General features: G+C 40.2%; 1 protein-coding gene across 1 annotated transcript; it reads left to right on the top strand.

Annotated features, from left to right (window-relative positions):
• Nucleotides 1-765: 765 nt before the first annotated feature.
• LOC103060904 (interferon-induced, double-stranded RNA-activated protein kinase-like) lies at nt 766-9,758 on the top strand. The gene is made up of 13 exons (XM_007438453.4): nt 766-836; nt 1,707-1,774; nt 2,478-2,572; nt 2,720-2,824; nt 3,739-3,815; nt 4,113-4,184; nt 4,408-4,527; nt 5,382-5,510; nt 6,414-6,612; nt 6,864-6,998; nt 7,712-7,810; nt 8,805-8,867; nt 8,976-9,758. Exons 2-13 carry the CDS (start codon nt 1,714-1,716, stop codon nt 9,150-9,152), a joined length of 1,332 nt encoding a protein of 443 aa, XP_007438515.1. The 5' UTR covers nt 766-836; nt 1,707-1,713; the 3' UTR covers nt 9,153-9,758.
• The last annotated feature ends 4,031 nt before the right edge of the window (nt 9,759-13,789 follow it).

Here is a 13,789-nt window from a genome sequence, read left to right as displayed (position 1 = left end):
CCAGATGTTTGGGACAACAGCTCCCATTGTCCCAAACACACACACACACACACACACACACACAATCCATGAACTTTTCATATATAGATGTGGGTGGGTGTATTTCTGTATATAAGATTTATTCAAAGAAAGAAAAGAACAGAGATATTTGATAATAATGTAAAAAATATTAAGAAAATGAAAGTCATAACTATATTTGCCAAACAAATAAACTTTGTTATAGCATAATCTTATAAAAGCTAACTAAAAGCATGGAAAACCATTTGGAAAAGGAATTATTGTATATAAAATCATTTTATTTTGGCCAATGACCAAATCACAAGAGAATATAAAAACCAACCATCAGAATGGGTTGGTGGGCAAACAGATTATTGAAAAAAATGAAATACAGCAAATGGAAGCAGTGATAATTATGTATAAGTAGCTACTATTTACAAACAGTTGAGAATAAGAAGATAAACATAATACGGAAAAGAACATGCCGTGGTCCTAATATAAAATATATCTTGAAAGTATCTTGAAATATAAAAATTAAGAATCACTATTTAAAAAAAAAAAACTAATTGGAAGACAGTGCTAAGTCATTTTCTAGCTATTTCTATGCACAGCTTCCATTTCCACCACAGGCAAGAGAGGGAAACAAAATGTAAGAAAGTTTCTGTGAAAGCTAGGAAAACTTCAAAGCCAGTATGTGACATCTGGACCCTAGGATTAATATAGAAATAATACAGTGCATTCTGGGAGGTTAAAGAGAGGGGCGGGGAAATAGAACAGGAAGCTTGTGAGAATCTGTTTTGGAGGGAGAAGGAAAAAAAGAGACTGAAAACTTATCTGCGGTAAGTTTCTCTTTGGAGGGGAAAGAATAAGGGGGAGAGGGCTTGTGGAGGGGTAGTTGTGAGAAGAAGCTGCTAGAGAGAATGTCCATAATCTTTCAGACATCCTCAGTGCAAGTCTAGGCAAGTCTCTTCAGAAGCAATTCCGGTTGTGTTCCATCGGATTTCTTTGCCCAGTTAAGTCTAAGCGGCAGCAAACTTCCGTTCAAACTGATGCATGGAGTGTGTCCGTATAACTTTTCCTGTAGTGCAGCATGGTTGCAACTCACCCTCCCTGAGATCAAGTGGCTAGTAGCATTGTACAGTAGTCTCATAGACTGTAGCCACTCTCCTCCTGAGCAAAACATTCTTCCCTTAGCAGATTGAGTGGAGATGGGTTGGAGAGAGAAGTCCTTCACTTCAGTAATTAAGAGGAGGGAAAACAAGGCCCCAAATCCAAAGGTGAGCACCAAGCAAGAGGCTAGTAAAGGATAGTAAACTGCCCCAAACTTGTTTCAGAAAGCACCTTTTTGGGGATAACAGGAAAGAATTGAATGCAGAGATCATGAAAAATTAACCCACCCAAATCCAGATCCTGAGAAGTGGCACTGGGTGATCTTTAGCTCTAGTATAGCCATTCTGGGATGGGGAGAATTTCTGTAGTCGTGAAATCTCTCTTTTCCAAACTAAGGTGGTTTAAACCATTTTCTTCCGCCTGGAAATGACATCTGTCTCTGCCCTGCTGGAGAGGTGCAATTGGTGACATCATGACACTGACAGAGGGGGTGGGACTGAATTGTCTGGACCTGTATTTTGGAGGGGGGGCAGTTTATTCACTAAACATGTGAATTGTTAACAAAATGTGTCTCTCCTGCCCCCACCCCCAATTTCTAGAATTAACATGACTGAAGAAAGTACAAAGGAGGGCTGGCCTCCTGACAGTGGACATGGTAGCACAACAGGTAAGAAATTTTCTTTGCAAATATTATTTTGGGGTACCTCAGGAGTTGGGTAAGAGCCTCATTCTTGGGACTGTGGAATTCTGCTTGAAAAGGGGGGAAAGTTACAGATATGCTGCAGGCATTCGACAGTCTAGCTTACTACATAAGCCAATGTTCTACTTCTCAGCAAACGCTTCCCCACTTTGAGAAGATCTGAGCTGTGACTAGGAAAGGCAAAATATGTGGTTTGATGAGGTTTCTCCTACCAAACTTTTGTTTTCTACATTAAAAGAAATCATGACTGCCCTGTGCTGTTTTTCAGTGAAAATCACACTGTGAAGCCACTGTTCGCACCAGTGTGCTTATCCTCCCATTGCTTTTCCACCCACATGCCTCATGTAAGGAGTAGGATTTGCACTAAAATTTTCATTTCATGTGTTGGTAAATAGAGCTGTGCAGTCCTTTGGATTTCAGTTAGGAGTGGGGCATTGGAGTATGAATGTGGCACCTGGCTGAGCTTCATGAAAGCACCTGCATCCATTTCCAGGATCGTAGGACTGCTGGGGTAGCTTCTGCTGCAACCATGTGATCCTTTCATGAGTTGCAGATGGGGCAGTGTTTGTGCTCCTGCACACTGTGAAGCATTTCTTCCAACCCGAATCTAAGCCATTGCACAGCTCTATTATAAAGTACAAAGTGTTGCTTCTGTCTTTCTCTTATCTAGAGGAAATTATCAATCTACTTCAGCGGATTGGAGACTGTATATCCACTGTTTATGAGCCTGAAGAACATTTGTGCTGGTTCATTATGCTGTTTAAGGTATGAGCTGAAACTATTGCCATTGTTCTGCAGGGAGCTCTTCCCCTTGCTTGCCAATTACCACTTTATGGATGTTACTGTTTAATTTTTTGTTGGGTTTCCCCAGCAAGTGCCACATTTTAAATAAGTTTCTAACCTTTTCTGCAGCGTGGAACTTGTTGGCATGTTAATTCAGTCCATATGACCAACTATAAAGGGAAAAGCAAATCCTGGCAAGCTGATGAAGTGGAAAGAATAAATGAGCTGACCCCTGTGAGTATTCTAACGAGCAGTCTCACTTAAAAACATCTCACCCATCTGCAGTTTCCTACTGGTCATGTTTGTGTAATGTGCTAAGCCAAATATCCAGTTAATAACTGCAGATCTCCAACTTACCCCAGTCCACAAGTGGCTCTTGAAACAGGATGGTAAGCCTATTGTATTGTCCAGATGCCCCACAACAGCCTTTTGGGGTCTACTGGAGATTTAATTTGTATCCAAGGTTTATTGTATTTATTGTAGGTTAGAAATGCTAGTTTCTACAGGCCCAAAATGGCTCTTGCAGGTTCAGACAACATGGCTAAACAGCCACACATAACTGGGATTAAGATGGTGGCATGTTTATTAACTGGACTTTGGGGTTTAGTTGCTTTAGTTTGTGAGTTCAACTAGACTGAGCTCTAACTGCACCACCCAGATACACTGTGGAGGGGCCAGACTGCACTGCAATCCCAGGGTGGAGGGAGATGAACCATTTCAATCTGTTTCAACTCCCAAAGCTACTGTTGGCATCTATGAAAATAGCAGCTGAGAATCAGGCACTTCTCATTGGGACCCGGGTAGGGGGAAAAGTCTTATACTCCATTTCCCAACTTCTGTTTATTCAGACAGACAATAATTAAACACACCATGATTTATCATGTTTGCATCCAGTCTCTGTTCTGGATTTTGTACTCTACATTTGTAAACATTCTATTGAATAAACTACAACACAAAGACCCATAATTGATGGTGTTCAAGCCACAGTGGTTGGGTTCACACAACAGAGTAAGCCAGAATCAAACAAGTCTTGTTCTAGATTTGGATAATGTACAAATCTAGCCTGTTTATTCATATTTTTTCCATCCCATGTGTTATTCTTAAGCATTTTGTTGCTAATAACGGGATTTGTCTGCATTTCTTTCTAGGAAGAAGCACAAAAGATTCCTTCCATCAAACTTTCATTTGCTGATTCCCAAAAAGCATTAAAGGGAGCATCTGCAGAGTAAGTTGCAATAATAATAAAAGCTCAGTTTTGCCATCTCATTTCCCTCATTTTGCAGTTTTTTTGGTTTGACTTCCATTGAATAGATACCAAACTCCAAAGTCTCCTGATTAAAAGCAAATAAATGAAACCATGGAGCTAAAAGGATCTCAAAGATCATGTAGCCCAAGGGCAAGAAGCTTTTTGGGGCATGATATAAACAGGACAAGCTGAAAGTTTCTTGAACACAATCCTTTGAATTGCATAAAGATCTTCCAAAATTCAGTTTTCCTTTTTAACTATTTTGTCTTTCCCTAGAAACAAAACACCACTATCGCTTGACTTTTCCATGAAGCATCAAAATGAAGGCAACCATACTGTTTGCAAGAGGTACACATTTCACTATAAACATAATATTACTCAATATTAAATGAGGTTGTCTTCTTTAGCTTGTAATGTCTTAATGGATTTAGATAAAATTCATACAGGCTGAAGATGGTAGTACAACACAACTAGTATTCATCTTTTTATCTCTGTACATTGATAACTCCACATCTTATGATCTTAAACATTTTTGTCATTGTGTCACGCCAGTTTTTTTTTCTTATCATAGATTCCTTTCAAATTTTAAAGATATAAAAGCAATTGGAACTGGTGGATTTGGGACTGTATTCAAGGCAAAGCACCTCTTGGATGATAAAGTGTATGCTATAAAACGAGTTAAACTTACAGAGTAAGTACCTCTTGGTTGCTTTTGCTGGGATGACTAAGCTTTTAAAAGACTGCAGCCTTTTCCTGATAACATTAGGAGAAACTTAGCTCTATGTTTTATAGTAAATAAAGCTTCATGAGAAGGGTATGAGTTCAGTCTTCTAGTTTGCTGGCTGCAGATTTGCAGCTAGAATTATGATAGATCTGCATATATATGTACACAAAAAGTAGAACAGATGTTGTAAATTATATAACAATATTAGAACACAGAAATGCAGTCAATAGAATGATATACATTTCACAGTTTGGCGGGGAGAGAGATGCATGACCTGAGTACAGTAATCAAGTTTGATGCAATCCTCACCATTTCCAAAAGCCTCCCCCTTTGGTGACATTCCAAACTGGCATTTCTCATGTCTTCATCCTTTAGGCATTGTATTCCTTTGCATGCCATTTGAAAGTCAAAGTCAATCTGAGAAAAGTTGCTCATGTCTCCTAAGTCCTTTTTTAGCATAAACAACATCCTCTATCTAGTGGGGTCCTCAGGGAAGGCATGGGGGGTGGGGAATGACTCACACCTGCCATGACATGATCATGCAAATGCCGTAACTTATGTACTTGTGACAAACACAATTACATAATTGTTTAACTTGTACCATAATGTCATGGCATATGTGTCATCCTTTTTAACCTAATCTTTGCTTGTTACCGAGACCTATGCAACTGGACATGTGTGAAAATGCCTCCCCCCCACCCCGTTTCATCCATGATTTCAAACAGCCTCCTCTAGCTGGGTGTTCTCCTAATATGCTGGAGTGAAAATCCCTTTACACCCTTAGCCAACAGAAAGTTTTGGTTTCTTATTGACCTTCCCAGCAATATGGAAAAAGCCCTACATGAAGTGAAATTTTTAGCAGTGCTGAAGCATGACAACATTCTTCACTATTGCACTTCTTGGATTGGGGAAGACATCTCTTATCTGGAAGATGAGTCAAGTAATGGCAGGTACAACTATAGCTGTGATACCAAATCCTACTGTTCTGTGGTACAGATGTTTCTTACCAGTGCCCTATCTTGCCAAGTCAGCAAACGTCTCTGTCCCCACGTTAAGTGGTTAAACTAGTGTGTGACTATATCATAAGTTATAAGACAAGTGTAACACATTGAGAAAGCAAAGAAGGCCCTTCAAAGTCTGCCTTAAACCCATTCATATAGGAGGATCTCCAAAGAAAGAACAGCCTTGCTGTTATTCTCAGTATTGCTCTATTGTAAAGAGAGAACCTTGGGGCTCTTGCCAATTGAGCTCCAACCATGTTGAGCTGTTAACCTTTAGGAATGGTTACTTAGGTGTTATATTTACTCCCAAATAACCAGGTGGCCATTTTAGACCTGGGTCCTACCCCATCCTTGGGGCTTTAAGTTTAAGGTTTGTTTATCCTTTTCATTTTTGGTTCAGAGTTAACTTAAACCAAAACGTAAGTTTTGATTAGATATGATATTAACTAAACTACAACTGGCTGGGTTCATTCAATATAGTACGCTGTAAACTAACATTTATAGCAGGGATCAAACAACAAAACAAATTCAAGCATGAATTAATGTAATATGTGAACCTGGCCTCTGTGACAGATCTCCTTGTCAAGGTCTATCAAGTCTCCTCTAGGAATGTTTTCTGTTTTAAAATAAAAAAATCCCCCCCCCTCCACCAGGCTTCTCCTTGTTTTGATGGAATACAGATTCTCAGTGCTGTTCCTTATATATATATATTTCTGTTACTGCTATTGGCTGTTCTGAATTTTTAATTCCTGATTTTTAAAATTCTTTTAAATAATTTTCTGTGGATCTGAGTGAATTAAAATGTGAAAGAATAAAGAATAGTTAATAATAAAATTATATTTATATTTATAGTTACAGCTCAGAGCAAGAAGACCTGTGTCAACACCTGTTCATTCAAACAGAGTTTTGTGAGCAGGGAACACTAGAAGGTTGGATTGATCAAAGAAAATGGGTTGGAAATTACAAACATGACTCTTTAACCAAATTCCAGCAAATTGTAGAAGGAGTGGAGTACATGCATTTAAAAGACATTTTTCACAGAGATCTCAAAGTAAGTTTATAAAAATCAGAAAAAGATAAACAGAAAAATATTGTACAGAAATATCAAACAGCAATGTGCAAATTCAGCTAAATACCTAAGTTATAAATGTGGCTTATAATTCACAATGGCTGGGTTCAGATAATACACCAAGGCAGAACCAAATCAACCACCCAATGGCAGTGTGAGATTGTGAACCCAGTCATATGAAAACAGATGCTATTCCAACTGGCTTCCTTTTGCCTTTGCTTTTCTTCATGCAGCCTGCCAATATATTCATCACCACTGAAGATAAAATAAAGATAGGAGATTTTGGGCTTGCCACTTCAGGAACAGGTGACCTTGCCACGGAGCGAACAATTGACAAGGGAACACCATCATATATGGCCCCTGAGCAGGTACTTTATCCCCCTGGTCAAACTATTGCTGCCTAGCAGTTCTGGAAACCGTACTCCCCACACATTTGAAGGCAGCATGCAGGAGGAGAGCCTGGTGCATCTTGTCCTGACTCTAAGTTGGATTCACATATTAATCCTAACAGGATTCAGCTGGGAAAAAGCATAGAACAAGGTCAGGCTGGGGTTACAGGACCTTGGACAGTTCTAGTGCCCCTTCGGAGCTTCTCTCGGATGCCAAGAAGGGCCCAACTATTCTCCTGTTCCCCCAGGTCCCCAGACCTCTACTTCAGGATGGTAGATCTTAAGAGCTTTACTCTCCTCCCTCAGACTTGGAGAATCAAGCCCAGTTCCATTTTCGTTCATGCAAATGGAAACACTACCTTTTTGTTCAATGCAAGGAGGTACAGGATTGTAAGAAGTGGGAGAATACATAGACAAGGGGTGAGGCTGGCATGCATTACTTCACTTCAGCAGGTCCAAGGCTTCAAGCATTCTGAGAGAATTATTTGGTTCCCCCATCATGTGAACCATGATTAACATGACCACAGTTTGGACTGCAATTGCCATGTGTTGAGCAGGTCAGCACATTTCTGGGGAACCAAGCTGGGAAAGGCTGCTCTCAGTCCAGTCTGGTTAACACCCTCCTCCTGATACATGTTCTCTGGAGGCCTGAAGTCACCTCCCTAACCTAGTCACTGTTCTGTTCACCATAGATGAATAACAAGTATGGAAAGGAAGTGGATCTCTTTTCTTTAGGATTGATCTTTTTTGAAATGCTTCATCCATTTAACACAACATGTGAGAAAAGTATGGTAAGTAATCAAAATACTTTCTTTTCACGTATTTCTGGAGCTACAGATATTTTCATCTCTAAAGACATACCTGTCTCACTGAGATTTGCTTCCCTGTACCAGAGGATATTTCCTGACTACTGAATATGCTCTAATCTTTTTGATTGCCTCCATCGTCTCTTAGGAACCCCCCCATTTTTTCCCCCAAAACATGAGATTCTCCCATTCCTGCTAGTTGCACCTTTCTCATTATTGACAGTTTCATTTTAGTTCAGTAGAAGATCATCACTTGGAGAAGACGATCTAGTTTCACATAACATACCAAACTACTCACCCAATATACTAAGCTGTATGTCAAGAGCACAAAACTGTCTTTAGGCTACATTTGGCCTTTTGAGTGATTTTCTCAGGGTCAAATTGCAATAGACGGGCTAAAATAAAAATTGAATTTCCATTTAATAGGATTATTAAATGAGCGGCAATCCTATTTTGCTACATAAAACTGACAATTTTAAATTGCAATTTTAAAGGGAGGCTGATGACAAGTTTTGGTGAGGGGACAAGTTTTGGAGATTATACTATCCTGCCATAAACCAGAGTTTACAAACTGCAGTGCTTTAAACAATTGCGTTAAGCCAAAACCAACCACATTATAAGGGAGCCCAATAGGTGAATTGGATCTTTAAGCTCATTGTTCAACAAGTACTGATTGGAAGTGTCCAGAAGCTGGTGCACCTCACCCCACATTGCCAAATCATTGGGAAGTAAAAACCAGGTCACCTCCTCACATGCTTCAGCCAGACTAATGCTCTCCTGTATGTGCCTGACCTCCCTGAAAATGGCATAGCTGCTTTTCCTTGCACCTAAGATCCCGCTTCACCTTCCTCAGTCAATTGGGTCTTGTTTACCTATTGTTCATGTTATTTTGGGGGGACAATGTGGAAGTAGTTTGTTATTGACTAGAACAGCTAGGTACTGCCACCTAACACTTCTTAAACTACAATTATTTCTTCAGAGATGGCAGAACATCAGAGAAGGCATGCTCCCACTAGAATTTACCAACACATTTCCTGGAGAGGTAATAGTCTTTGGATAGATTTTTTCCCTCTCATTCAGTTTTGTCTTACCTATTTTTTCCTTGTGTACAAATTCTGAGCATGTCTGTATGTGCTTTTATTACTTACAGGCTGTCATAATAAAGAGCCTGCTTTCCACAGACCCATCAGAAAGACTGTCAGTGGCTGCTCTGCGGGAATTTTTAAACCAGAATGAAAGCAAGCAAACACCATCATCGGGCTTTGACAGAGTGCGCCAATCAGAGACCTGGATTAGATACATATTAGATGCATTATACATATTGTAACAAAAAAGCATAATATTTTTGGATTTTTTTAATATATGGAAGTGGCATTATTGATAATGGGGCCATAAATTTCAGTATATTTCCTAGCTTCCATGCTAGTTTTTCTAAACCTTTTTCTTGAAATTTGGGATGCACAACCTGAGTTGGTTCCTGGGCTCTTCAAACTGTTACAATAAAATTGCAATTGATAATGTGATGGAAAGGGAAGAATGCAGCAAAGAATGTAAAAGTAAAGTCCCCTTTGAGTCAAGAACAACTGACTTATCCATGTTATTTTCTTAGTAGCCCAGTGGAAGGTACTGCCATTGTCTTCTTCTGATACGTTCTTTTGATTTCCCACTGTGCTTAGCTTAGATGAAACGAAGTTGCAACTAGAAGGACAGGAGGAGTTTTAAGTGGGCAGCTTAGAGATTGCTAGTCACTTTCTTGCCAATAATTTCCATATTGCTGTCAGTTTTTATTGCAACAATCTGTTTTCCTGCTGTGTTTATATACTTAATTTCTATCATTGCTTTGAAACTGTTATTCATGAATCATTCGGTCACATTCATTTCACAGTGATCTTTTTCTATCATTTTTAATAAACATTTTAACATTCATTTGGGTGTCTCATCCTAGAACAAAAATAAGATGAATTAAAGGGTTTATGATTTCACTGAGGAAAAATAAACAAGAGCTCTCGTCCAGGAACACCCCCCCCAAAAAGTGGCTTCATAAATCATGCTATAATTTAACTATGGTTTGCTGAATGTTGCAGATGCAGTCAAAGGCTAACATGGAGAAGTTTGCTAATTCATAAAATGGCTGTCATAGTGGCCATGGTCTCATCCCCATGACCTCAGCTTGCTTTTGTTTGGCTTAGTGTGATTTGAACTAACTAATGTGCTTTCCCATACAGACTTAGAACTGGCAATAGCTATGTTCACCCAACATGTTATCAGGTCAGGGGAAGAAACAACCCTGCATTTGCACAACATGCTATGCTTGCTTAGGGTTAAACTTGCTTGGGTTTCTGTGGATTTAATGCGTTGTGTGCATCCAGCCCTTTTGATGAGTTTATGATTTAACCCCAGGCAATAGGATAAGCCACATGCTTTAAATGAAGCCCCGTGTCTTCCAGAAATGCCGATTCCCCAAGATCTGGAAGGACTTCACTTGGGAAAGGCTTTCTAAAAGCACCTAAAAAGCAGCTTTCTGCAGATTCAGACCACTGGCCCATTCACACAAAGTTGTTGACAATGACTTGTCCTGCCTCCAAGATTACATAATGATTTTTTCCAGCCCTCCCTGGAAATGTTGGGATTCAATCTGGTGAATTGAGCCCTTCAGTAATTATTAGCTCATTTATCAAAACTTGCCCAGGACCTGATCTCAGGTCACTTGTCACAGAAAAATTACAACTGGCCTACACGAATAGGAATGTTTGAGACACACAGTCAAGATCGATGCAGAATCAGAATCTAATTAGAAACAGCAAATCTGAATACATGCCAATAAAACCATGCCAATGTAAAACTAGGAAACTGCAGGAAAATTCACAACCAATAAGAAGGACTGAAAACAGAATGCTCCGTTCAGAAAAGCATCATCTATTTTGGAAAATGAAACATTTTTAATTGCTTTAACTATATTTAAATGTTATTTCATATTTGGTATTTTTTCTTAGACAAATTAGCATAGCTATTATTTTAACCAGCTCAGCTCTGGTACAACCATTGGTATTAGTGTAAAGTTACCCTCTAAGGATAATATTCATCCCCTCTTCTTTGTGTATGCAACTTTATAATACCATCAATAAACAATGCCACTTTTATTTACATAGAATTGATAAATATAGTGAATGCCAAATACTTGTGGCATTCAGTATATAAATTACAGGTGAATAAAGAAGGGATAAAGATATTCTGATCTTAAAAAACTGCAGAAAATTCCCAGTGATTTTAACAAGCCATGTTTAATATCAAATTCACATTTACTATCATTCCTAATTCTAGGGGATTTTCTCTGCTTCTTCCCTTCTTACAATGATAATAAAACATCATGCTTTAAGACACTTAGCCAGGGCAGGTAGAGCCTAAGTGGTTTCATTTGTACTACATGGTATGTTTCATTAGTGTTAACCTTGATACAATTTTTTGTACAGACTCAATCCATTCACCCTACCATACTGTGTAACCCCCCCCAATAGATTAATTCATATTCAAGCCCAACCGCAGTCCTGGAACAGATACTCCGACTTTGGAGACTGTGTCCTATTACCCACAGAGAGGCAAAGATCTGTTTTGTCCACTGTGTTAAAAAATTAACAATCATGGTTTACTTCATCACAATAAGGCTTAATGTATTGGAGGAGCTAGGCCAGAGAGCTAAAGCTGCAGCTGTCATTAAAAGACACAGCAGTGTTAACACTGGAAAGATTTAACCTATGGAGAACCAATGGAGAATGCAGAACACGGTAGAAAAAAATATCCAAGTTAAATTAAAGGAACTTCATTAATTCACCCCTTTTGGCCTGGCTGTGGTTCCCCCTGCCCTGATGAACGACTGCCTCGATTCTTCCACTGTGGCAATATGGACTTACCTTTGAAGGCCCCTTGGGTCGAACAGAGAATCCATCAAGTAGTATCCTGTTGCAGCCAGTCCAGCCACCATCCAGAGGTCATATCCAGAGGCCATGAATACAGTCTCAGAAGAGGTGAAGCCCAAAACTCAGCTCCAGAGTCAGGATTAGGAGCTGACCTCTTTAGGCACCAAAAATGAAGGTTTTGGCGCATCAGCTCCACTCGGTCCTAATTGCTACTCCAGAGCTTTTATTTGCAGGGCTCAGCTGATTCAGGCAGCTGCCGCTTGGGATATAGACTCCTATTGAGCCTGTGGACGATCAAGGATGCTGTGGTCCAACTGGGTCATCTTTATGGAATGTAGTTTTCCAGTCTGAGAGTGACATTGCCCTAATCCAGGGTTCCTCAACCTTGGCAACTTTAAGACGGGTGGACTTCAACTCCCAGAATTCCCCAGTGAGCAAGGCTGGCTGGGGAATTCTGGGAGTTGAAGTCCACCTGTCTTAAAGTTGCCAAGGTTGAGGAACCCTGCCCTAGTCTAATCAAAATGCTTCACTCTTCCTATGAAAATGTCCATTCGGCTATTTTACACCCGCTTTTTAAAAAGATATTTATTTTGCGAGCCTTCCCAACGCAACGCCATCCCCTTGGGGTTTTCGACTCAACTCAGTGAATTTGTAGCAGCCACCCCCCGCATTAGACTTTGCAGTGGTTGTTATTCTTATGCCAAAATTTGTCTTGTGAATTGTGCCTTTTTCAGGTTAACCCCCTTGGCTAAAAGAGCCAATTGGGTCTAGTGGTTAAGGTTGCGGGCTAGAAACCAGGAGGCTGCGAGTTCGAGTCCCGCCTTAAGCATGAAAGCTGGTTGGGCCAGTCCCTTTCTCTCAGCCCAACTCACCTCACAGGGTTGTTGTGATGGGGAAAATAGGAGGAAGAAGGAATATCAGGTATGTTTGCCACCTTGAGTTTATTTATAAAAATAATAAAGGAGGGGTAAAAAAAAAATTCTGAACAGCTAAAGCCTAATAAAAATCCCTTAGTCAACCGATTTAGTACAGGGACAGGCCTCAGAGCAGACGCCATTTTGGCTCATTGTGTTAATGTAAGCCTGCAATAAACAGCTGAAGGTGTGGCAATATGCACACGTCACAACGTGGCTTTTCTGTCAAAAGCACTTGCTGGAGTAGAAAGAAAAAATAGAAACCAATAAAATAAAATAAAATAAAATAAAATAAAATAAAATAAAATAAAATAAAATAAAATAAAATAAAATAAAATAATACTAGCTAATTAACCAAATGGGCAGGTTTCCTTAGGAACCTTAGCCAGTCCCATTGTGGAAACATTCAGCCTTCTGCAAAAGTATTCTGGCATAAGCTGGAAGGCCTGACTTTTGGGGGCTCGCTTGGGCATGTGAAAGCTGATTGCGGGCGCTCTCACAAAATGGCTGCCGCAGGGCTTGCCCAGGGCCACCAGGTTCAGGCTGCAAACATCCAGAAACCCGCAAGGGGGTCAAGAGTGAGGGGGCACAAGCCTTTTCCTCATCCCTTGGCTGCCCTCCAGCAATTCTATGTGGGTTTGCAGCCCTAGGTTACCTCAGGGACAACATGTCTTTGGCACAGCCAGCTGCAAAAATAAAAAAATTCCTGAGGAAAAATGGGGGCGGTTGTGGTCCTCCCATGTGACCTCCAATTTTTGCTGTTCTAATTTTGCAAGAGGCACTTTCAAAGGGAGCATTTTTTTTTTTAAGAAGGCCTGGGGCCCCTTTAAAGTTGACCCAGCCATTTCTTGCCTGTCTTTACTAAGGAATAAAATAACTGTTGTTTTATAGTCAAGCAGCCCAGGTTAAAACTCAGCACGTGACCAATTTTAGCCTGAAACACAGCTGCTTGGGCTGGGCTTTGCGAGGGGCGTCAACCCAGCGCTGTGGTTTGTCAACCAGGATTTGAGGCTTAGCATTCTCTGCAAGCCTGCCAATCCGGGTTCTGTTGCCACGGTTGCTCAGCAAGCCAGAGTTAAGGAAACCATGGCTTGGCGTGAGGCACAGCTGCTTTTCCCTCACCGCCAACTGTCGTG

This window comes from Python bivittatus, unplaced genomic scaffold, assembly GCF_059951505.1.
Source record: "Python bivittatus isolate LINGU-HERP-01145 unplaced genomic scaffold, Pbiv_v1 ctg000090_np1212, whole genome shotgun sequence".
NCBI classification, from domain to species: Eukaryota; Metazoa; Chordata; class Lepidosauria; order Squamata; family Pythonidae; genus Python; species Python bivittatus.
This window is presented reverse-complemented; position numbering and strand designations above follow the sequence as displayed.